At 38.1% G+C, this 26,922-nt stretch overlaps 1 protein-coding gene across 1 annotated transcript; it reads right to left on the reverse strand.

The window, feature by feature from the left end:
* Positions 1-9,069: 9,069 nt before the first annotated feature.
* LOC5573633 lies at positions 9,070-26,352 on the reverse strand. The gene is made up of 3 exons (XM_001660910.2): positions 25,965-26,352; positions 25,677-25,855; positions 9,070-9,888 (listed from the first exon to the last, which is right to left on the reverse strand). Exons 1-3 carry the CDS (start codon positions 26,055-26,057, stop codon positions 9,297-9,299), a joined length of 864 nt encoding a protein of 287 aa, XP_001660960.2. The 5' UTR covers positions 26,058-26,352; the 3' UTR covers positions 9,070-9,296.
* Positions 26,353-26,922: the final 570 nt, after the last annotated feature.

Here is a 26,922-nt window from a genome sequence, read left to right on the forward strand (position 1 = left end):
TTTGCCTGTCAGCTTAAGAATGGACATCGAATTGGTATCCAGATCTAATATAAATAATGTTTCGCTCAGCTTCTACGACTTTTTATCACCTTTCTCGTCCAACGTTTCCGATATTCACGTCCCTACGCCCTTGGACAGGATTTGCTTGCCATCAATCAAGGTGACTTCATCGACGACGCTAGAATCGATGTCCACAAACTTGGGTTCTTCGTTGTACACATGACAGGATGCTCTGGAATCTACGATCCATTGCGATAGTGGACATTCGGGTCCTCGGCTATCTGCAGTTCTTTGGATTTCTTGTGACAAGTTTTCCGCTCTCTGTTGCTACAGCCATTGACGACAATCCTTTCCCTTGTGCCCGAGCTTCTGACAAAAGTAGCACCGAAATGGCTTCTTCTTGAACTCCGTTCTCAACGCTGATTCCAGACCACTTGAAGGCCGGCGCCGAGCAATTACATCTACCAGCTAACTTCGGATAAACTACATCGTCAGATTCGTATCCGGACGACCCTTCAACTCAGTGACTAGTGTTGAAAACGAATTGAGTAGGCTGCTGAGCACAAGCAGATCCTTGTCGAGCTCTTCAGCAGCATTCACGAGTTTCTCAAAATGATCCTCCATCCGGCTAACGTGTCCTCACAGTCATCGTATTCCATTTTCATCATCCTCCTGATGGTGGTGATGGTGTATATTCTCGTGAGCTTAGACTGAACCAGTTTCACTCATTTAGTAGACACTACACCGTTTTCCGGTGGAAATATTGCTCTAATGCAGCCCACAGACGCGTTGACTCCGCCCTCAGGTTGATGCTCATGTTGGCGCTATGTTTGACCGTGTGTGATGCTGCTGGACGAACCAATTTGACAGTTTGTTAAACCGATTTGACGGTTGATAAATCGGTCGTCTAAAATCAGACGAGTTTGATTTTGCTCAAACCACCGCTGGGCGAAGCCAAATGTTTGACAAACTGATCGTACTGTCTATAGGGATGTTGCACGAACATCTACGTCATCATGTCAAATTGAAGCTTCGACGTCCCATGAACTGCCGATGCCGATGATGACAAGTCAAACTGCGTGAATTTACGCAGCGTCATCGCCATGGTTGTTTAGCAAATGTGCGCTTGAGTTGTTTCTATAGGTCCCCCCCAATCTTCAACCTATTTTTTTAGCGACAACCTGTGATTCTCTCAAAAGTTCAATAAGGAATTCCTCCAGGGATTGTACCAGGAATGCCTACAAGGAATCTATCAGGAATTTCATGAGGAATTCCGCAACGTATAGATGCAGGTCTTGTTTAGGAGTTATACCAAAATGTACAGGAATCGACTGTGATGGAGGTTATGTTTTTGGGGTTTTTCGGCTTTCAGTCTCTAGGGATCATAAACGGATTTCCGTTCTACACCTGACGTTTCGAAAAAGGCACAATAAATGTGACCGAAACGTCAGGTGTAGAACGGAAATCCGTTTATGATCCCTAGAGACTGAAAGCCGAAAAACCCCAAAAAGTTATACCAAAATTTCTTCATGGATTTTATCGGAAATTCCTTCATGATTTCACCAGGTGTTCCTCTACAAATTTAATCAGGATTTTGTTCAGTGATTTAACAGGAAATTCCTGTAAGAATTCCTTTAAAAATTCCTTCCAAAACTTCACATGGAATTCTTCATGGGATTCCACCAGGGGTTCCTCAAGGGATTCTATCAGGAGTTCTTCTAGGGTTTCCTTAAAAAGTTCTTCAAGGGATTCCATCAGGAGAACTTCAAAAGTTTCCATCAGAAGTTATTGTGAGGATTCCACCAGAAATGCCTTCAGAGATTCCACCAGGAACTCTATCAAATTTTCCTCAAAGGATTCTATCAGGAGTTCCTACAGGAATTCCATCAGGATCAGGGATCAGGAGTTATTCTAGGCAATTAAACACGAATTCGTCAAGCAATTCCACTTCTAAAGATTCAGTCATGAATTCCACGAAATATTCCATCAGAAGTTCCTTCGGGGTTTCCATCTAGGGATTCAACCGAAAGTTTCACTAAGGATTCCCTCGGAAGTTCCTCTAGGGATTCCACCGTAGGTTCATTCAAAGATTCCATCGAAAGTTTCTCTAGAGATTCTATCAAGATGTTCTTCTAGGGATTCCATCAGGGATTTCTTCAGAGATTCTATCTCGAATTTCCCCAGAGATTCCATCAGGAGCTCCTTTAGGGTTTGCACCTGGATTCCATCAGGAGTTCCTCTAGCAGTTTCATCAGAAGTTTTTCCAGGGATTCGATCGGGAGTTATTTCAGAGATTTAACTTGGAATACCGCCAGAAATTCCATCAGGAGGTTTTCTCGGGATTTCAACAGTAGTTCCTCCAGTGATTCCATCATATGTTACTTCAAGAATATCTATAGAAATTCCTACAATGATTCCATCAGGATTTCTATCAGGAGTACCTTCAGGGCTTTTAGCAGAGTTCTTCAGGGGATTTCATCAGGAGTTCCTCCAGGGGTTCCATCAAGAATTCCTTCAATGATTGAACCTAGAATTCCTCCTTCTAATTCCTTCTGAGATTTCATCAAGGTTTCTTATAGGGATTCCATAGAAGTTCTTCAAGGGATCTCATCAGGAGTTCCTCTCATGGTTTCATCTGGATTTATTCCAAGGATACATTTACTAATTTTTACAAGGATTCCATCAGGAGTTTCTCCGGATTCCAACAGGAGTTTCTCCGGATTCCATCATAAGTTTCTCTAGGGAATCTATCAGAAGTACTTTTGGGGCTCCCATCAGAGTTCTTCTGGGGATTTCATCAGAAGTTTTTCCAATTATTCCATAAAGAGTTCCTCAAGAATATTTTTAGAATTTTTTCCAAGAATTCCATCAGAAGTTCCTCCAGGGATTCCATAAGGAGTGAGTTCCTATAGGAATTCTACCAGGAGTACCTCTAGGGCTTTCAGCACAGTTCTTCAGGAGATTTTATCATGAGTTCCTCCAGGAATTCCATCAAGAATTCTTCAATGATTCCACCTAGATTTTTTCCAGAGACTTTATCAGGAATTCTTCCAAGAATTCCTCCAGGGATCTCATCAGGAGTTCTTATAGGGATTCCACAGTAGTTCTTCAAGGAATTTCATCTGGAGTTCGTGTGGGGATTCTATCAGGAGTATCTTTAAGGCTTTCATCAAGGATCTTCTGTGTTTTTTATCAGGAGTTACTTCAGGGATTCCATCAAAAGTTCCTTCCGAGATTTCACCTAGTATTCCTCAAGAGATCATATCTGGAATTCTTCAAGAAATTATGTCAGGAGTACCTCGAGGGATTCCATCAATATTCCTTCTAGGAATAACATAAGGAGTTCCTCTATCAAGAATTCCATTAGAAATCTTATCAGTAATTCAACCAGGGATTTCATCAGGAGTCTCTAAGAGGATTCCATCAGAAGTTCCTATAGGAATTCTATCAGTAGTACTTTTATGGCTTCCGTCAGAGTTCTTCTGGGTATTTCATCAGGAGCTCCTCCAGGGATTTCATCAAGAATTTCTTCAGGAGTTCCTCTAGAGACCATATCAGGAGTTCTTCGAGGAATTCCATCAGAATTACTTCTAGGGATATCATGAGCAGTTCCTCTAGAGATTCTATAAGGAGTGTCATCACGAATCTTATCATGAATTCCTCCAGAGATTGCATCAAAAGTTCCTTTAAGGATTCCATCAAAAGTTCCCTCAGAGATTCCACCTGGAATTGCTCTATAGATTATATCAGGAGTTCCTAGAAGAAATACATCAGTATTTTTTTGGGGATCGCATAAGAAGTTCCTTCAGAGTTCCCTTCAGGAATATTATCAGTAGTTGCCTTAGAAATTTCAATAGTAGTACCTCTTGAGATTACATCAGACGTTTCTTCCAAAGTTTCATCTGGATCTCCTCTACGGATTACTTCAGAAGTTTTTCTAGGAAATCCTAAAGGGATTTCTCCCGGAATGAATCAAGGGATGACTGCCGAAATTCCTCAAGGAATAAATCCTTAAGGAATTCCTTCCGGGATATCATCAAGGATTCTCGAAGGTATCAGAAATTCCTTCAGGAATTTTACCAGAAATTTATAATAAGGATTTCATCACCTAAATAACTCAAGATATTCCTTCCGGAATTTTTTAAAGAATTCCTCGCGGAATTCATCAAGGGATTCCTCCCGGGATTCCTTAAGAAATCAATCCCGGAAATCTTCAAGGGATTCGTCCGGATTTTTTCAAAGGATTTAACCAGAAATGTCTAAGAATGATTTCACCAGAAATTTCTTATAAGGATTTCAGTGATTTGGGAATACACCAGAACATCATCCAGTGACTCTATCAGGAATACCTCCATTGGTGGAATTTCTAAAAGAATATATTGAAGATTCGCTTGAAGAATACCAGAAGATAAGCTTGGGGAACTTCTGAAAAAATTGCAAGCGGAATCTCTCATGAAATTCCTGGTGATATCCCGTGCAGGAAGTTTTGTTGAATAATTGTGCAGTATTTCTCGTGGACTCCCTGAAGGGAGTAATTCTTGGTGGAGTCCCTGGAGGAACTCCTTGATGATTCCTAGGAAAAAATCTGGATGGAATTGTTGTAAAAGGTCCTGGAGCAAATCTCTGCACATATTTATTTAGGAATTTTTGAAGCAATTTCTATAGAAAATCGGTGAAAGATTTTCTGAAGGAGTAACAAAGAAAATCATTAGAAGAATCACTGGAAAGAAGCAATTGCTGGTGAAAATTCTTGGTGGAATTTGTGATGGAATTCCTGTATTTATTTCTTGGATGGGATTTCTTAAGCAATCGCTTTAAGAATTTCTAGAGGAATTATTCGTGGAATTGCAGGAAAAAATCCTGATAGAATCTGTTTAGAAATGTCTGAAGGTTCGCTGGAGGAATTCTTTAATATATCTTTGGAGGATATCTTGGTAGAAATTTTGTAAGCTTTTGTATAAATTCCTTGAGAAACCTGTATCAAAATTACCAGAAAGAATCGCTGAATAAATTCCTGGTAGAAGTTCTGGATCAACTCCTCGTTGAATTTATGAAGGAATACTAGGAGGAAGCTCTGAAAAAAAATCTAGATAAAATTCTTGGGAGAATTTCTGGTGACAAATTTCTAGAGGAATTCCTTGAGAAGTATCTGATAGAATTCTTGATGATTCTGGTTCCTGGTAATCATTTGGAATCAAGAAAGTCCTGAAGGAATCTTTGAAGAAACTGTTATAGCAATTTATGGAGGTATTCTTGGAGACAGCATTGGATTAAACCCTGAAGAATTATTGAAGAAATTACTCAAGGATTTTTTTTGGATTGTTCCTTGAAGGAATCAGTGGAGGGAATCCTGAATAATTTGTAGGGGAACCTTTAAATTAATCTCTGAAGAAAGCTACCTGAAGAATTTTCCCCGAAGGAATTTTTGGTTAAATTAGTGGATACATTTCAAGAGGAATTATTGATAAAATTCCTGGTAGAATCTGAGAAAAAAAATGAGTGTTATCCTGAGTATAACCCATAGATTCCTAGAGAAACTGCGAAGTACAATAACGAGAAGAAACCACTGAAATATTCTGGATATTATGTTTGAAAATAGTGCCATAGCCATTTCCATATCGATGACTACTCAGAATAATCCCCCACAAAGACCCCTCATAATTTTAGAGTTTTCCCGGAATACTTCTTGCGAATTATAACTGGAATTCCTCATTTCGGTACTTAATTTGTTTGAGCTCTGCTCTTCCTTACTACGATTATTGACCAAAAATCGTAGCGATATTGTACACACATCCCAGAATGCATGAAAATAACAATCACATATGCACTAGACTTGCCGAAGATATATAGTGTTGCTGCAACGAACTTTGGCAGTCGGTCAAACGGTTGCATCAACATAAATCGGCTTGACTAGCTTGGGAGCGAAGTCGATGTTGGTCAAACTGTCTGAGCGATTTTGAGCTGCATAATAAGTGGAGTGCAATCAGCTCTACAACAGCATGTAATGGGTAAAGTAATAAAGTCTCGTGGTCAGAGTGACTTATTTGTGTGTGTGAATCCAATGATGGAACATCGTATCTTCTGATATGAAACTGCTCAGTTTTGTGCAACTGCTGTTCCATTTATTTGATAAACACTTATTAATCCTCTAATACCCAATTTTTATTTTTGATCTAATTATCATTTTTCGCTATCTAAAATCGATCTAAACACGTTTTAAGCAATGATTTATTCTTATTTGCAAATTTGTAAATTTGATAGTTTTGTTTTTGTGATAGTTTGATAGTGGAAAAATATAAAATGTACGGAATTTGAGATAACACATCAAACAAGAATTAAGTCCCAAGTAGCACAGGTAACAAATGCAATATTTTAGAAAAATAAAACAAATTACATTGCAGTTGCATTTAAGATAATTTGTAGCATGTCTTGTTAACGGTTCTCAATTTGGTTACTAGGCTATTACATTCAATGTGTCATAGGGGAAGAGGTGAAAAAATGAACAGGGTGGTGAAATGAACACCGACCTTGTTACGCATGAAAAACAAATTTCAATGATTTTTATGACGATAAAAATATGTGAAAACTCATTTATCTTAGCCTTAATTCGTGTCGCTGCGTTGATAAACATCTCTATTTTTGATATTGTGCGATAGAACTATATATAACAAATAAACAAATTAATAAATTAGGGAACTGTATTTTATTCTCCAACCGAAACACAGTGAACACATTTTCGACGAGTAAATTCCAGTTTTGAACAGAAAAATTGCTGTTGAAGTTTCGATGATGACGATGACGGATCCTTGAACGTTAAAATGTTTGGGTCCTCTAGTCAATCCCGTAAATGATTGTATTTTGTTAACCTCGATGGCTTTTAGTCGACAGCAGATCAGTTGTTGACTTCGCTGTTAAAATTTATTATTGGTCCATTTATGCACTGTCATAGTTTTTATTACGTGCAAAAAATGTGTTAAATTTGTCCTTAAAAACTTATCGAAGGAGCTAAACTTTAATCAACTCGTGAGGGCTAAACCCCCACCACCTATTTTATAACACCAAAGCCGCTGTTGAATTCCAACACTACCAAACGTAATGCCACGTTGAAGTAACGCACAAATTGGAACCTTACGAATGTACATTTTTCGCATCAGCATTATTTAATAATAACATCACAAACAATCACAAACGCCTGCATTATATATGCAAGCATGATCGAGTGCGTACGTGTACTGCACCACTAACCGTCTTGCTTCTAAGGCAGCGTCCATTTATTAAGTAACGCTAAATTAGGAAATTTTGACCCCCTTGAAGTGAAAAATTACTAACAAAACCGCATCTTGTCACCTTTATTCACAGAAGAGAGGATCGATGAAGAGAAAACGATCATTGGACTGGCACCCTTTTTCTAGCACACGCTTGATTTTGCCTTCTTTCGAGCTATTTGAGCACGTCACAAACCATGTGCTTTCTTGGATGGAGCATTTAATTTTCATACCTTTGTAAGGTTCCAGAAAAATGGCTTGGGGATTTTTGCACATTATTTAGTAAATTATCGCAAATGCATCATTTTCCCATTAGAAGCAAGATGATATCCTTAAGGTGTTCATTTTAACACCCTTTCCCCAATTGACAGCAGTGTAATTTAATGGCAGTTTCAGTATAGTTACACATGAGTTTCAAAATAACATAAGATTTCTTGGTAACTGATGTGTAACAAACGAGTAGCTTGCTGACAGTGGTTAACACTACAGACCAAAAATGTTCATACGTATCGTGAATTTTGATATAAGAACTTGACTAGTTTATGACCAGTTATTGTTTTCCTAGATATTTTTCCAGTGATGAATTAAAATTGTTGCCAGCCTTTCTAACAACTTTTTAATAGTTGTCATCATTTTAGATTAGCTGTCTTCAAACAGTTATTTGGAAGTGTATATGCAGCCAGATGAAATTAAATGGCGGTTTATGATAGGCAATCAAGAAAATCCAACAGCGGGATACGAAAAAACGTTATTTTGGAACCACAAACAATGAAATACAAATGAGAAACACTACTGATTTGAGTAACAGTGTAAATTTCCTTTTTTTATAGCATTTGCAATGGCATATTATCTAAGCATTCCACGTATCATGTATTATTGAATTTAAAATTATAAGATATTACATGAACGCGTCAATTTTGAGCAAGTAAAATGATTGATTTCACCACAAATTTAAATCTGCATGTTAAATTTAATATGTGCTTGTGAATAATTACGCGTTCCAAGATAATAGGCATAATATTTGTTGGCATTTAATTCTAAAATGGTTGTTTGGTTTCAAAGCTGTCAGAATGAAACAATAAGTTCATCGCCGTTCCTATTATTTTGTCGCAGGAAAACCCATGCGTAATCAACAAATTGCATATCCGTCGGCAGTAAACTTCTTACGTAACGACCAACAAGTTACATAAGGCTCGACTTTTTGCGCTTTTTCGGTTACATAGCAGTATGTTTCCATGTTACAATGTTTTCTATTGTAACTATTGAATATGTTAAGTAGTCGTTGCTGTTACTTACTTGTAACAATGTGTGCTGCTTGGGGTATTCGCAGATCATAAAAAAAAAATCAAAAAATTTTCTTAAATGCAAAAATGTTTCAAAACTCACCAAAAACTATGCTATGCATGTAATAGGCTAAAGTTTATGTTAAAAATTAAATCATTTTTTTCATCGAGCTAAGAAAAAAAATATACAAAATTCCATAGTGTACCTAAAGGCGGGGTTGGGTATTAGAGGGTTTAAGTTGAACTGAATTCAAAAGTCTGAATCTTCAGCACATTCTGTTATTCTTATTCCGCTGTGGTGATGACTCCCTCCCACCTTTCCCTTTTCTTTTCTTTACCATCGGGTAGATGATGAAAGAGGCTCAAATATTGCGATGGTACAAATCTCCCAATTGGCGGGCAATACGCCTCTCGAGCTGACTTTCTGGTACCTGATACTAACTGTTATTTAGTATCTTTCCATTCTACATAGTCTTGCATCATTTTCTTGGTGATATCTTTAGAGTTAAATGTATGTCTTAAACACTGAAAGCACGAGAGGCGTTTATTTCTGTTAAATAAATAGCAATAAATAAGTTAGTTAATAAATAAATCATCAGCACAACATAAACACGCAGGTGAGCAAAAAGTCAAAGAAATATCACAGGATAGAACGATACACGGAAGTAATCTCAGGTACCAGGTGTGCAGGCCATCGCCATAGCCATCAGTAGAGAAAAAGCTCGTCGGTTCACAGATTGGAAAAATCTCATTGTGGTCTCTGCGCCCCATATGCCATTTCGTCGGCATCCTTCATAATCAAGTTGTTTTCCAGTCCTTTGGCAAACGAATCGACAAAACCGTCGATGGCACGAGCCCAACCAGAGCTGTACGTGTCCAGATGGTGATGATGCTCCGGAGGATGAGCCACCACCTCGTAGGTGACATGCTTCTTGTGCAGCAGCTTCTTGATGCCAATCACACTGGCCAACAGCAGAGCCAGCTTGCTGACCAAAAGAGCCTTACCGACCAGAAGTGCTATTCCCTTAAGGATCAGTGCTCCCACGATGCCGACCTTCATGACTACTGCCATCAGGATGGCATGGTAGTTTTTCATTTTACCTCGACCCTCCTCCAGCAGTTTCTTTGTGTCGAGGGAAACCCCAAAATTCAACCGTCCACCTTCACCGGAAGCGACAACGACATCCGCTGCCCGGAATGCCTTCCACTTGACGCTTCGACTCTGGATGAAGCGCCAGATTTTGTCCGCCACGATGACACTGAGCTTGTGGTCGTCCGAGCTTGCAGAACGACTCAGCACCGACAGCTCCTCGGGGTCGTCCACCACCGGATCGTTGGTTCTGTACCGAAAAGAGAGAAGGAACGATACAAATGTGAAATTTGAATGATATTGATTTCGACAACAACGGGATGCGTATTTCATTTGCAGATTTACAGGTCTTCTGAAAGGCACGTGCGATGGGGGATTGACATAGGTCGGTCGGTCGGACCGTAGGGACCGTGTTGGATTGAAGGGAAATGGCATGTGCTGTTCTGATTGGAAATGTTTAACTTTTTCAGTGCGAGGAAACGACCCTCATATGGAAAATTGTCGTGAAACTTAATGCAGTTGGACAATGTGTTTTTACGTTGATACAGTTCCGTGAAAAAGTTTCGGTTTACCCTCAAAAGACATGAAATAAAGTTCTGTCCATATATCTGCGATTAAACGTCTAATTGAAAATCTCTACAGCTCATTGTAAGGACTATGAAGGTAGCTTGACAACATTTAATAAATTTTTCATAATGAGTATTTTTTTGACTTTTTTTTTCGGTGAACGCGATACTACTCAAAGTAGAAGGTAATGAAAGAGTATAAATATGCTTTTATTACTTACCTTCCTCCCTTCCACTTTGAGTAGTATCGCGTTCACCGAAAAAAGCCAATAAAATGCTCATTATGAGTCATGAGGTGATTAAACCGTGGAAATTGTTTTTATGAATTTTGTATGATAACTTTTTACTTAAAGTTATGACATTAAAATCAAACACACGTCAACCTATGAGCGCCTAGAAGATCATCACCCAACACGGATTCAGTGTGTTTTACTTACGGTTATCTTGTGTCATGATCATCATGATCAAATTGGTCGATTCATTCATTTCATTGATTCATTGTTATGACTAAATCAATGAACTTTACTGTCGCTTTCCATGTTCAAAACTTCTAAATTGTTTGTGAAGAACCCACAGCAAACTTAATTGCGGTCGGACCCAGGGTCGATCGACAGTCATCTTCATGCTTCCAAAGAGAAGGAGCAAATTCTGAAGCTGAAAGTGTTGGATGAAAATTTGTGGATTTGATTTTTCTTTTAATAATGGAGATGTATGATACAAGAGGAGTTCATTCTATCTTTCTTTAAAAATAATGGAATACTTCCTGCATTGAACATAATGTATGGTTAAGAAGAAATATCGGATTGCACTAATGGAATATGCTAATCCCTGACTTCTGAAATTATCGAATTGCACTTGTTGTTCAATTGTTAAAAAAAAAAGAAACATTCTAGTGAACTTGCGACTCGCAGAGTTATCTTGATTCCGTATTTTGGGGAGCGTGGGATCTACTACCATTTTTTTTTCTTCCAATCTCATGACAAAGGTAGAAGAAGGCTGTCAAATGTGAACAAAACAGAAAAGCCGACCTTAGTCCAGAACCAGTTTTAAATTTTAACCCGGAAAAGTAAAAATCATTGTTCGCAAAATTTCAGCTAAATAATAGGAATGAAGTTGTAGCTGAAAAAATTGGGTCATCTATGTTGTATTTTATACAATTTCCTTCAAAATTGTCTTTCACATTTCAACTAGAGCATTTTTTCAAGAATTGCTCCAGAGATTGTTTCTAAGATTCCTTCAGGAACTACTCTAGAATTTTTTAGTGAAATTTCCCTAAGATGTCTTCCAAGAACTTCATCAATTGTTTTCCCAGGAATATCTGCCGAAAAAGATCAAGAATTAAAAAAAATATTCGTGAAATTGTTCAAAAATCTCCGAGATATATCAGAAGGAAATCGTTGCTCTCCGCCGTGCTGACGTAGCCACTTCCTCCGCTGTCGTGACCCTCGGCGCCTGTGTTCTCCGTGCCATTCAGGTGTTCATCGTAGTGCTGCTTCCACCTTTCAATCACCTCACGTCCGTCCGTCAAGATGCTTCCGTCCTTATCCCTACACATTTCGGCTCGCGGCACGAAGCCTTTTCGGGATGCGTTAAGCTTCTCGTAGAACTTTCGCGTTTCTTGTGAACAATGCAGCTGTTCCATTTCTTCACATTCCTTCACAACCAGAGCAACGATGGACGGTGTGCAGAATAGCGTGAAGATTTCGGGTGAACATTCCAGTTCGTTCGAATCCCGCCGGGGACTTCGACAGGGTGATGGACTTTCGTGCCTGCTGTTCAACATCGCGCTAGAAGGTGTCATGCGGAGAGCCGGGTTCAATAACCGAGGTACGATTTTCACAAGATCCAGCCAATTTGTTTGCTTCGCGGATGATATGGATATTGTCGGCAGAACATCTGGAGCGGTGGCAGACCTGTACACCCGCCTGAAACGTGAAGCGACAAAAGTCGGCCTGATGGTGAATGCGTCAAAAACAAAGTAGGGTGAGTGTACCAGTTATGGCCATAGTGGTTCCCTATTTCGCCATACGTGATAACTTAAATGTCTCCACATTTTGAAAAGTTGTGTGTGTTTTAGCAGTAAGATATAGGATATATCTTGATGTTAAAACATTCAAAAACATTGAAAATGTGAAAGTTATCGAAATAATGCATATGGCCAAATAGGGAACCACTATGGCCATAACTGGTACACTTTCCCTACATGCTGATAGGCGGAACCGAGCGCGACAGAGCCCGCCTGGGAAGCAGTGTTACGATAGACGGGGATACTTTTGAGGTGGTTGATGAGTTCGTCTACCTCGGATCCTTGTTAACGGCTGATAACAACGTAAGTCGTGAAATACGGAGACGCATCATCAGTGGAAGTCGCGCCTACTATGAACTCCAGAAGAAGCTGCGGTCGAGAAAGATTCACCCTCGCACCAAATGTACCATGTACAAAACGCTTATAAGACCGGTGGTCCTCTATGGACATGAAGCATGGACCATGCTGGAAGAGGACCTGCAAGCACTTGGAGTGTTCGAACGAAGGGTGCTTAGGACGATCTTTGGCGGAGTACAGGAAAACGGTGTGTGGCGGCGGAGAATGAACCACGAGCTCGCTAGGCTCTTCGGCGAACCCAGTATCCAGAAGGTTGCGAATGCCGGAAAGGTGCGCTGGGCAGGGCATGTTGCAAGACTACCGGACAACAATCCTGCGAAGATGGTGTTCGTGTCGAATCCGGTTGGCACAAGAAGGCGAGGAGCACAGCGAGCGAGGTGACTTGATCAGGTGCAACAAGATCTGGAGAACGTGGGCCAAAATCGAAGTTGGAGAGACACAGCCATGGACCGAGTAAATTGGCGTAACATCGTTAACGAGGTTTTATCAAATTAATTGATGTAATACCATCTAAATAAATAATAATCAGAAGGAAATCCCAAAGTAGAATTCCATCCAGAATGAGTCGAAAAAAAAATAAAAACGCGCTTGATAGTCTTCGATTTGTATTAAATTTTTCACATGTTTTTGGTATGGTAGAATAAGTGTTTTCCATAGAAAAATTGATCATTTTGATTCAAGTGTAACTTTTGAAAATGGCCTATAATTTTTTGCATGCAACTTATTTGAAAAATTCTAACTCCGAAATTGTTGATTTTAGAGAAAAATGTTCTATGAAGAAGTTGTAGTTAACCGTTTGGACTATAAGAAAAAAATATACACTGTAAAAATATTTTATTTATTTTCATTAAAAAATCAAATTAAAACTTAAATTTTAAAAAACACAAAAACCCCATTTTTAATATTTTTTAAATTTTCGCCATAGTATCTTGATAGTTAAAAAAATGTTTGGGACAAAGTTTCATGATGGAAAAATTTTTAATAAAAAAGTTTTTCTAAGAACAACTTTTGGCCGATTTTCAAAATTTTGATTTTTTTTTTTGTCAAAATAAATACGTTTTGATGGTACAGTAAGCATCTTGAAATGATTCTAAGCCATGATGATTATATGAATAATTTCTCTAAAAGTAGCCATTTTCGAATTATATCGAGTTTAATGCAAAAAATATTGTTAAAATATTAAAATAGGCCATTTTCATTAGTCATTCGTGTTTCTCCATCAAAGAAAAAAAGTAAGTGGAAAGAAATATGGTCTTTACTGTTGAAAACGTATTATTATTAATGGAGAAACACGAACGACTTATGAAAATGACCTATAAATTTTAAAATAGCAATATTTTTTGCATTAAACTCGATATAATTCGAAAATGGCTACTTCTAGAGAAATTATTCATATAACCATTATGGCTTAGAATCATTTGCATTTTCACTGTATCATCAGAACGTATGTATTTTGACAAAAAATCAAAATTTTGAAAACCGACCAAAAGTTGTTCCTAGAATAACTGTTGTTATTAAAAATTTCTCCATCATGAAACTTTGTCCCAAACATTTTTTTACTATCAAGATTCTATGGTGAAAATCTAAAAAATGATAAAAATGGGGTTTCTGTGTAATTTAAAATTTAAGTTTTATTTTTGATTTTTCTATGAAAATAAATAAAATATTTTTACAGTGTATATTTTTTCTCATAGTCTAAACGGTTCACTACAACTTCTTCATAGAACATTTTTCTCTAAAATCAACAATTTCGGAGTTAGAATTTTTCAAATGAGTTGCTTGCAAAAATTTATAGGCCATTTTCAAAAGTTACACTTGAGTCAAAATGATCAAGTTTTCTATGGAAAACACTTATTCTACCATACTTAAAAAATGTGCAAAATTGAATACAAATCGAAGATGGTCGAGTTCTGTGACTGACCGATTTGACATGGAATCCGTCTAAAGTAACATTTGATGAAACTTGATAAAATTTGAAAGTAAGTTTGAAAGTAGTTCTCTGAAATAGCTCCTGGGCTCTTGAGGAAGTATTGTTCTGTAGTATTAGCAGATTTGGAACCTCGGATGAACTTTTGAAAAAGCCATGAATAATTTACTTGACAAAATAAACGAGAAATTGTTTAGAAGAACTACAGAAGTAATTTGGCATGAAATGTTGGAGAAATCTTCAGAGAAGTTTCTAAAGGAGCTTCATGAGGAATTGCAGGTCAAATTATAAGAGAAATTCCTGGAAAAAAATTATATATATTTCCTCGGATGACCAATGGAGGAACTTTAGGAGCAATTCCTATGATAAATGTGGATGAATTCTTGAAGGATTCCATATGAAAAATCCTGAAAGGATAATTAGAGAAACTGGCATAGGAATTCCTCTCCCTGGACCTTTTCTTGCAACTGTGGAAATCGAAATAGTCGAGAAAAGTGTTGTAGTGCTCATTTCCTGGAGCAAATAAGGATGCAATCCCTCTAACCATTCAATGAAATTCCTGAAGAACCTGTGAAAAATAGTGTCATAGTCATTGAAAGTCTCTCTGGAATCTGTACAATACAAGCAGAATAAAGAAAAATGTGACTTTAGAGACCATTTTGCTCAAAATAGAGTTGGATGCTTCTCTGTTAAATATAGAGACTATAATATATTGAATTTTGAATAGGCATTTATGCTACTCTTACTACACTTAGGTTTTTTGACACGGTCCCCCGTGCTGTGCAAAAAAAACCGTGCTTATTCCGGAATTTGTCTAAAATTAAACCGTGTCAATTCTGGAATCCGTGGATAACGTACCGTGTTAAATCTGAAATCCTTGTAAATAAGAAATTGTGTTAATTCCAAAATCCGTGTAAATTAGTAAAAAAAACCGTGTTAATTCCGAATTCCGTGGAAAAAAAATTACCGTGTAAATTCCGAAAGGCGTGTAAAAAAACCGTGTAAAAATAAAACGCACAAAAAAAAACCGTGTAAAACAAAACTTTAGTGTAATATCAAGAGGTCCCTACATATAGGTGACCTTGCCTTCAAACTGAATTTTTATCTGCTTATTAACGTGTTAGTTTTCTAAAAATCAAATTCATAATATTAAATGAAATTATTATCACGATTTGGAGTCCACAATGAACTTGGGGCCCGGTGCGGACTATACTTCTGCTAGAACCATTTACATGTTGAGCCGCAAGTATCTTCCTTGCGTTTAAATAAGGTGAACGAAAGATTGCAGTATGTTATGTCAGTTTGTCAGCGACTAAGCATTGGCATTCCTTCTTCTTCTTCTTTCTGGCGTTACGTCCCAACTGGGACAAAGCCTGCTTCTCAGCTTAGTGTTCTTATGAACACTTCCACCGTTATTAACTGAGAGCTTTATTTGCCGATTGACCATTTTTGCATGTGTATATCGTGTGGCAGGTACGAAGATACTCTATGCCCTGGGAATCGAGAAAATTTCCTTTACGAAAAGATCCTCGACCAGCGGGATTTGAACCCACGACGCTCAGCATGGTCATGCTGGATAGCTGCGCGTTTACCGCTACGGCTATATGGACCCCAAAATTGGCATTCTCTAGGCTAATATTTTTTTCAATCAAAAAATAGGTACATAAGACATAACACAAGTCAGAGATGTCTGTACAATAAATTATAAACAAAATATTTTAGGAGAATTGGGACAAACATAACCATAAAACAATGTGCTCGCATTCATTTATTTAGTTAACATCTAGACAGGTAACACTGAATCAACAATTTCACGCCACAATACTCGGTTCGTGGTCGCATCTCTCCATCCTCGGTTCTGCCCCACGCTCGTCAAATCGATGCACACTTGATCCGCCCACCTAACTAGCTGCGCTCCACGCCTTCTTGAACCAACCGGAACCGACGCGAACACCATCTTTGCAGGGTTGCTGTCCGGCATTCTTGCAACATGCCCTGCCCATCGTATCCTTCCATCTTTGGCCACCTTCTGGATACTGGGTTCGCGGTAGAGTTTGACCATTTTTGGGTTCGGATTCTCCCAATGTGCATGGCTTGAGAACTCCAAAATGACCCTTCATGTTTTCAAATTCAGGTGTTTGATGGCAATACTGCTCGATTGTTATCAAGAAAAAAAAACATGACATGCACAATTAAATTATTTCACCGATTCAGTAAAATGTTTTGCCGAGTACCCAACAGCTGTGATTTCGGTAATTTTCAAAGCCGAATCTCGTTACAGAGAGATTTGGTAAACGTTTACCTAGATTTCGTATTTGGAATATTTGTTTTCCTCATCTGTAGAGCCTTTTAACCACTGCTTCCATTATTTAGGAATATTGTGGTATGACCCATATTTTATTTGGTGCTCATCAAATATCCTTTCACAATTGAGATGTGATAGACATTGGTTGATGTGTCACACTGTCCCAACTGAGCACAACTCGTTTTATAAAGTCTGTTGCCCTATTAGGACTACCTTGCCAAATTTCCAAGGGCTCTAATAACCCTTTTCCAAATGCTAACATTCTTTGATCAAGCAATGCTCCGCAGTTGTAGAGTAAAAGCAGTTTCGTTTTCAGCTTGACAAAAACGACACTCAGAGGATTGTATTCTTCCTATTTTTTTAAGATGATACCTACTTGGGCAGTGACCGGTCATCAGACCAGAAATTACCCTAAGATTTCCTTTATTAAGATTCAGTATTGCCTGGGCTTTAGCTAGACTGGGTTTTATGAATCTTTTCGCTTGCTTGGATGTATCCATGATTCTACCATGGACATTTCCCAATTTTTCAGTTTCATATTAAAGCGAAGTAGCGGGATTTGGGGCAAGTGTGCCACCTTAAGCAAATTTTTCTCTAACTTTGTCTTAAGCTTAATAAAACCACCAATTCAGCCTCACGATGTTAGTATCGCATCTTTTCATAAGCACTATGCCATTTAAAATGAAAACAATTTCAAAAAGTGTTAGTTTTGGAGCTTCTCAAACATCATCCAAAATTACCTAATTTTCAACACTATGGGGCAAGTGTGCCACCCATATGGGGCAAGACGGCCACCGAATGAACATCACATGTAATCCTATTTGTAATAAAAATGTCTTTATTTTATATTGATATTACTTACTAAGCAGAGACTTATTGATAATTTAAAAAATATTTTTAAGTTTACCGTCATAAGGGGATGCTTTATAACAAGGGTCATTACATGCGGAACGAATAACTCAAATGGTTATTTTTGTCTTCATTCAATACGATATATTAATTAACCTTTTATTACGGAGGATCTGTATAAAATTACACTAGATCAGCAATAAAAAACGGTAAAATATTGATAAATATAAGTGAAAAAGTTCTTAAAACGCCTAAAACCATGTTATTATCGAATATTTGGAGAAAAAATCACTTTGGGCGCAAAAATGCTCGCTATTCCCGTTCTACACTTCAGAAACTACTACTGGTGCCTCATTTTGGTTCATTATTATGATTATGTGGATGATGTTTACATTTTAATGAATTTCACTCCAACCATTTTTGCTTACCAAATAGGTGGCACACTTGCCCCAAAAAGTATAGATTTCAACCAAAATGGATTTGGTATGTGAAACTAAATATTTTTTTCGTCCAAATGCTACAATAACTTACACTTTTGTATAGCTTCACGATGTACAATACGTTTGAAAAATCCGTTATTAATTTACCTCTCACCATGCTATTTAGAAACAACGAAATCTTATAAAAATTCACTGAAATCTGATTGTTCTTACAAAAGTCGATGTAAATACATAAAAAATAGAGCAATTTTCGTCAAATTTTGATCATCGTTTTATGAATTATTAGGGAACATATAGTTAAGCTCAAAGAAGAAATATATTTTGTAGTTTTTATAAAAATAAGGGGTGGCACACTTGCCCCAAATTCCGCTATGCACTTCAACAGAAAAGTAATCGCCTATCTCGATGCGTGGGAAATTTCTTACAAGAAATGCTCAATAAAAGCATTTTTCTTTGATCGCAGTACGCAGTTGAAAAGAAATGTCATTTCAAATGGAGCTGACTGTAGGAAATTTCTTGACCATTTCTTGAGCAGAAATTTTTACTTTTCTTGAGCGGAACAGCATACCTACACGCTAAACTTGTCACGCTCAGAAATGAGTGCCGAGTACACAAAATCAGCCTCTCTTCATGCAGCACAGATGCTGTGCAAAGGGGGCTGTACACAGTTTTGTGCAAACGGTGGTAAACAAACCGAATGAGTGAAATGCGCACAGAGGAGGAACGCTTGGAATGCGGAATTCGCTTCCATGTTTGTTTTGCTTCTGAAAACATTAAAAAAACATTCCCATTTTAAAGATTTTCAGAGATTTTTTCATTCGAATAGCCGAAGCGGAAGCAAATGGGGGAAAAACTTTCTCATTTGCAACCATCTTCCGGCTTTTCGCTGGAAAAAATCCCTGAAAACTCCCTATCTTACCAACGGCCAACTGTTTGCTGCCACGCGGGAGATGACTGACAGTTCCATTTTCATCGATCCGCGCACAGCCAATGGCCAACACATCGGTTACACATAGCATGAGTGCGACCAGAGAGTCCTGCATTGTTTGCCTCATTCTGTGTAGTTTTATCACATGCGCTGCGCAGGCTTAGCGTGTAGCTTAAGAGTGCACTCAGGAATACCACAGAATGGTTCAGGGCCGACAAAGCTTGAAGCTGCACCCTGTCTTGCTAGATTGTCGGCGATTTAATCCCCCTCAATTTCACAATGGCCGGGCACCCAGTACAATGTAACTTCGCTCCTACTGGCCAATTGCTTCAGAGAAAGATTGCATTCCCACACTAACTTTGATCTACATGTGAATGCCTTTAGAGCAATCGAAGCTGTTTGACTGTCCGAGAAAATACAGATCCTTGCAAACCTATAGTTTCTTTTGAGACAAACATTTGTATAGTCAATGAAGGCTTGTATTTCAGCTTGGAACACAGTGGGACTGCGTCCCATAGCGATTACCTTGCTGATACCAGGGCCGAAAACTCCAGCTCCGGTATTGTCGCCATTGCTCAGATGAGAGTTCCAGTTTAATTTCTTATCCAAAGTAACCCCAAGGTGTTTAACTTCTTCCGAAAATTGAATTTGAACTCCATTCAAAGAAGGCTGTATAAGCTTTACCTTTTTTCGTCTGTAAAAGGCACGATAATAGGTTTTGAAGGGTTTACGTTTAACCCCTCTTTCCTACACCATTTGAGAGTAATGTTTAACGCAGTTTGCAACCGATCGGAAATCGTGTTATCAAACTTTCAACGAACCAAGATGGCCACATCATCGGCATATCCAATTACCTCAAAACCTTGATCTATTAAATTTCTAAGGAGTTCGTCTACTACAAGAGACCACAGTAAGGGCGATAACACTCCTCCTTGAGGACATCCCTTCGTAGATCTTATAGATATTTGCGCACCTCCTAGATCAGCAGAAATTGTGCGATCTTTGAGCATAGTTATAACCCATTCGATAACACTTTTATCCGAGCCCCTTGCTTCCATGGCTGAACTCATAGAGCTATAGGATGCATTATCGAATGCGCCTTCAATATCGAAAAAAGCAACCACGGCTATTTCTTTGGCTTCAAGAGATTTCTCGATTTTATTTACCAGCGACTGCAGCGCCGTAATGGAAGATTTACCTGATTGATACGCAAATTGGTATTTACAAAGAGGCATTTCTATTAAACTTGTTGACTTGATGAAGTCATCAATTATTTTTTCCATTGTCTTTAAAAGAACAGAGGAAAGGCTTATAGGTCTAAAGGCTTTGGGAGTTGTTTTATCCTTTCTTCCAGCTTTTGGAATGAAAACAACTCGAATCTTTTGCCTCGCTTTTGGAATACATGAAAGCGCAACACTTGCTTTGAATATGTCGGTTAAGAGCGGACAAAGCGTCTCTTTTCCTTGTTGAAGATTTCACAAGCTTTCTGATAGGAATTTATCGACCATACATGTCTTGCCTCATCTGAGACCTGTTCTTCATCCGAATATGGCATCGATTCAGGGAAATGAGTTCTCATCATTACTTCCAGTGTTTCAGAAGAGTCAACAGTATTACTGCTGTCTTCTTTTTTAAGGCTACCTAGACCATTTGAATGGTCTTTTGAAAGGACTTTGTGCAGCCTTACAGCTGCAGGAACGTTGTTAATGCTTTCACACACCCGTACCCAGTCCTTACATTTGGCGGGGGCTTTTTTGTATTCAACCCAATCTAAAGTGATCTTTGCTCTATTGAACAACCACCTGGATATCTTCCTCAATCCTGCCAGCTTGCCATTCCACCAAGGCACATCCCTGTTAGATGACCTTTGTTGAATGGAACAGCTAGCATGATAAGATGAGACCATTTGGTCAATGATCCCATTAGAGGCATTTTCCAGTTGTGAAACAGTCGTGAACTGTTCACCGTTATACGAATTCTTATTCGTTAAATGAAAACGATAGAGATCCTTATTGGTTTTATTTGGGTTTCTTTAGCTTCCTATTATTACTGATTCAACTTTAAAATCGAACCGGATTTGTTTATGATCTGACAATGATCCTTCATCAGAAACATGCCAGTTCACAATCTTCTCCGATAACAAGTCGCTACAGATCGTGAGATCAAGAACCTCTTGACGGATAGAGTTTACAAAAGTAGGAGAATCACCTCTATTACATATGTCTATGTTGTTAGAGGTCATGTAGTTTAAAAGATCTTCTTCTCTTTTATTAATATCGGTGCTGCTCCAAAATGTATGATGGGCATTTGCATCGCACCCTATTATAAATTGGGCATTAATTTTCTTACAGTAGTTGACAAAATGAACGACAGAGTATGGAGGCACATCTTCAACATCTCCAGGAAAGTAAGCAGAAGCAATACATACCTCCGTTTTCCCACGGATAGTTGGCACCTATACTTTGATCGCAACAATATCTCAATAGATAAATTCTATAATTGGGTTATGCACAGTAAGATAAAAATGAAATGTTAGCAAAATAGGATAAATTACCAGTTTTATCCATTATTTAAAAAATTATTAGGCAGCTAGCAACACTGTACAAGTAAAGTTGCAAAAGCCCAATATACTAATTTTTTTGTGAGATCTTCTTCTTTCTGGCGTTACGTCCCAACGGGGACAAAGCCTGCTTCTCAGACTAGTGTTCTAATGAGCACTTCCACAGTTATTAACTGAGAGCTTTCTTTGCCGATTGACCATTTTTGCATATGTATATCGTGTGGCAGGTACGAAGATACTCTATGCCCTGGGAATCGAGAAAATTTCCTTTACGAAAAGATCCTCGACCAGCGGGATTACAAAACCCACGACCCTCAGCATGGTCATGCTGAATAGCTGCGCGTTTACCGCTACGGCTATCTGGGCCCTGTGAGATATTGTAATCGAATTTTCAATTACATTGAAGTATGCTTTTTGTATCATCCATCGAATTAAGGAAAGCGAAACACAATTATTTATTAAAGATGGTCGAGTCTAGAGTTTTCAATCCCGAAACCCGAGCCGAACTCGACGGGTTCGTGCCGTGTTCGTGTTTGAAAATTTGAAATTTTTCGGGCTCGGGTTCGGGTCGGGTTTGGAGGTTATAAAATTATCGGGTACGGGTCGGGTTCGGACTTGAAGAAAGTCGGGTTTTGTGAGAATTATGAACAGAGTAACAGCCTGAAAGTTTCCGTATGCATCACAAACGAAAAAATAACCATCTTTTCGAACTCGGGTTTAAGACGGGTCTTTCTTGGGTTCGGGTTTGAAAAATGTGAAACCCGACCATCTCTATTATTTATGTCATTGGCAACACTTCTCAAACGGAACGAATAAGCTAAAAATGTCCTAATAACGTAAAAAAATACATTTCAAGCGACACAGGAGTAGGCCGCAATCATTAACAAATGTGTGTATTAGTGTGATGCAATTTTTGAAATTTTGGCTCCCCTATGCTTAAACGATTTATATTATAGTAAATAGCATCCTCCCAAAGTTTGGAATGATTCGGAAGAAATTTGACTGACACACGCCATTTGAAGTTTATATGGAGATTGCTATGGAAAACGCCAAACTTTCATGTGCAGCCCTCTATCTCTTCGTTATAATATTTTATGGAAAAGTGAACAAACTCTTCTTATGTGAAATCCTTTCAGCTACCACTTTGCCGAAAACCGCATTTTGATTGGACGTCAGGATAAATTGCTATTCATAATCACAAAGTGGGTTTGCATTTTGCATGCTTAACCAACTGCTCAGCAGGCAACAGTGGTGCTCAGGGTGGGTAGAATTTATCAAAGTAATTCAGGCTACTTTGTTCTACAGCAAAAAAGCAGAGTTGCTCTGGAAGTAATTAAATGATCATCCTAGCATGATTTAATCTTTGTTATCAATGATAACAAACTTTCCTTACGCCCAATCAAAATGTGGTCTTCGGCAAAGTTGTAGCTGGGAAGTTCTCACATGAGATGAGTGTGTTCAACACAAAAGGGTTGTCTTTTCCATAGAAATTCCCATATAAACTTCAAATAGCGTGTGCACAATCAAATTTCTCCCAAATCACTTCAAATTTTTGGGAGGATCATTTTCATCCTAATTGACATCGTTAAAGTATAGGGGAGCAAAAACTTCAAAATTTGCATCAGTCTAGTGTGTATATATTGCAACCCCATTTTGAGAGCTCACAACACTTTTATGGTATAAGAATAAAATGTGGAATAAACTGAATTTTAAAATGATTAAATAAATGTTTTTTTTCAATGTTGTTTGAATAGACAATAAATGTCATCCTATGTTACATACAGTTGACTCTCTACATCTCGATATCGAAGGGACCATCGAGATATAGGGAGAGATCGAGATATAGAACATTTTTTCATACATACTAGATTGAAAATGTTCCGTTACAAGCAAAATTAAAATTAAACAGTCTAAAATCTAGTCTAGTAACCTTTGATAATGGGCATATCGACATACGGAGAGAAAATGACCAGCATGAACTTGATCTTGTTTTTTTTTTTGTTTCTTTATTAAGGTGAATTTTAGCACATTAACATATGGCTAGTTCTTCACCCGCTTGATCTTGATTGGTCGGCCGTGGTTGCTACACCAATACCGCCAGATTAACTGCACTTACACAACGAATCAATCAGATGACTGCTAAGGACTAACAGAAACCCTCAGTGTAAAAGTGCTGGTGATTTTCTATTTTTAAGCAATAGTAATGCCTGCTGTTGAAATCAGGACTGATTCGGGCACCGATCTTTCAGCCGGGCAAAAGCTGGCTTTTTAAAGTAAATAAACATACAAAACACTTACAACTTCGGTGATTTTTCCACATTGGAATAGATCCAATTCCATGCGCCCGTTCTGTCTCTTGTTTTCACTATTCTGTCATGTGACTTGGTTGACAGAACGGGACATGACAGAGAATCACGAAGTACAAACAATACACATAAACACAAATTACTCCGACACTGCACAGGGGTTCACAACCGTATTCTCACGTAACACCTGCCACGTTAGAATGCAAACCAATGAGGGGAAGGGGGAGGAATTGATGATGCATTAAACTGGCTCCACAGTAGACTGGATATACCCCTGCATCTAAGCCAGTTCATGTGGGAATGTTAAGTGGTGCTAAATATATAGCACAGATGCTTGCTGTTTGGTTTGCCGACTGTCTATAGCGGGTATCATGCTCAATTATGTGGGTGCCTTATTTCAGATCTAGTTGTGAAACTCAGAGGAATATAATGTGCACTCTGTTTCGAAAAACACCAAGAATCCGTGAAAAAAAAAAACAATTTGGGCAGTTTGATTAGGTGTATGACGAGCGTATGTGAGAGCTCGTTTTTTTTTGTTTTAACGACACTTTACATCAGAGGGGTGCATTTGTGTCAGACTAAAGATGGTTTCAAGTACAATTAATTTAACAATTCATCGAAGCTGTTGTTAGGTGCCGTATATCCACAGTTGTTCCACAGCAGTCAAAATTGTAACATGTTAATTTTCTAGACAAATAAGATAAATATTCTGCAAGTGACAGACGAAAGTCACTTTCAAAATTCTTCAGTGCCGAGCACTTGCTAGTCATATTAAGTATTTTCTATTTTCTTTTGCCAAAGTGAACTGAACTGTTAAGGTTCAATCGGTGTTTTTTAAAACATACTCTTATAATCCCTCCATAAATATAAAAAAGTGTAGTTGATTCCTCTTAATGCCCACGTGTAAGACATGAGTATAATCCCTAATAGAGTTCAAGATCTCCTGCCTAAATCTACCAAATTTAAAAATACTGACCACGATTTGCAGCACCCTTTACATCCTCAATCCAGTCAAAGAACCTGCGCCAGAAGATGCTTCAATTTGCTGATCAGATTTTTTTTCTAAAGCGTCGAACTGATTACTCATTTTGATGCGATTTTTAAGGAGAAGTTGAGTTGTTTCACACAAAAACAAACGTTATATATGACATATATTAAAATTTAATTATAAACAAAACTACGAGAGTTGAGACAAGCCGCTGAAAAACAGTCACATTCGACATTTTTGACAAAATGGAGTTAATACCATGGAGAGTCATCAAATGATAAATACCTTCGATCAACTTACTGAAATCTGTGAGATTGTTCTAGAAAGTTCGTAAAAAGTACCAAGTTGTTTTGTCACATTGGTAATTACAACCGCATAGCAGTCACATTGAGATTATAAATGAGCCTCGTAATGTGATAGCATTGAAATTTTTATCAGAATTATTTTCTGAAAACTCACCTAGTATGCGATATGTGTTGTACAAAATATAAGCCTGAAATAAGCACTTTTGTGTTCCAGGTAATTTTTAGAAATTTTAGTTTCCTCCCATATTGCCATTAAATGCACACTTGGTATTCCATTTACACAATGCCTACTTTTGTCGAATGTTACAAATATGCAGTTATGGGCAGTACATTCATGATACATATTTTTAATTTATATTGGTACTTTGTTTGTATGAAATTCAAACACATTGTACAATTTTATCGGAATTTAAGGATACAGCTCTTACCTGTTCAAAACACTTTGAACACATGAGAACATATATTTCCCCAACAAGCTCACCTCGTTTGCGTCAGCTCCACGCTGTCGCCCAGGGCAATGCTGGACTTTTTCAGTATCCGATTCATGTAGTTCACCAGCTTCAGCATCACACAGGAGCTGTTATCCTTTTGCGTACACTTGACTCCCAAACGTTTCACAAAGGACTCCTCCAGGGCTGATTTGCTGGCCATAGTCGGCGTCTGAACATGGAACGATAAACAGAAACACTCTATTAGTAAGGATTTGTTCGCACAATTCTTCTGTGTTTATAGATTTCAGTTTTATGCACAAAATGTCACTGTTTCATACCGCATGATTGAGGGGACTTCCGTTATCCACGGCGGGATTCGCACATGTTGCTGCCACTAGCACGCAAAGCAAGAGAAATCGTACCACTTTCATTTTCGATCCCAATTGAATCACGTCACCATTAATCTAATGTCACTGAGTTGTAATAACGTTCTTGCTTTACGGTCAAATCTTCCGATAGTCTTCACGACCGCATTCACTAATTGTTCATCAACAGTCTCGAATGTCCCTCGTGTAGCACATGCTGATCTTGAACTCACTGAAGCAAAACTGCGTCCTCCCGTTGAAATGTCGTATTTATAAGAAGGCCAATATCGTCTTGACACTCTCGCCTTCAACTCCACCTGAAAACCCCGGGGAAAGAGTCGTTAAAATATGGCAAAACGCATCCAACATGTGTTGTCGTGCTGTGCAATGTGACGACGACGATCTCGTTCTTCGGTTGTCTCACTTCAGCATCGGAGAAGATGCAGCAAACCCTACCGGTTTTGATGTTTTGCAAGAAATTGCGCCAATAACTTTCCTCTCTTTCTCCGCGGATGGCGAACGAACTCGTGGAAAAAGGTTTGACCCTTTTGAGGACGACTTTTTTCTGCACATATGTAAGTTACGTACGGCTTTGTGTTTTTCTTTTGAAAAATATAAATTATTTTAGAGATATACTAGATAATCTAAAATATTGTGGAATATCAGTTATCGGACATTTATAAAAAAGTATGCGTAAACCACCAACAATTAAAAAATTTTTTTAATCCATTATTAGCATCATTATCATTTATTTCTTATGTCTAGGTGTTCTGTGTTAGACAACATTATCATCCTAATTTGATAAAAATAAATTTAGCTATTATTAACATATTTTTTACAACATATTACATATCATGTTCCGTAGCAGTTCAGATTTTTTTTCAGGGAAGTTAATTTTACCTGCTAATAAGAAAAAAACGCTTTGAATTGA

This window comes from Aedes aegypti, chromosome 1, assembly GCF_002204515.2.
Source record: "Aedes aegypti strain LVP_AGWG chromosome 1, AaegL5.0 Primary Assembly, whole genome shotgun sequence".
Lineage (NCBI taxonomy): Eukaryota > Metazoa > Arthropoda > Insecta > Diptera > Culicidae > Aedes > Aedes aegypti.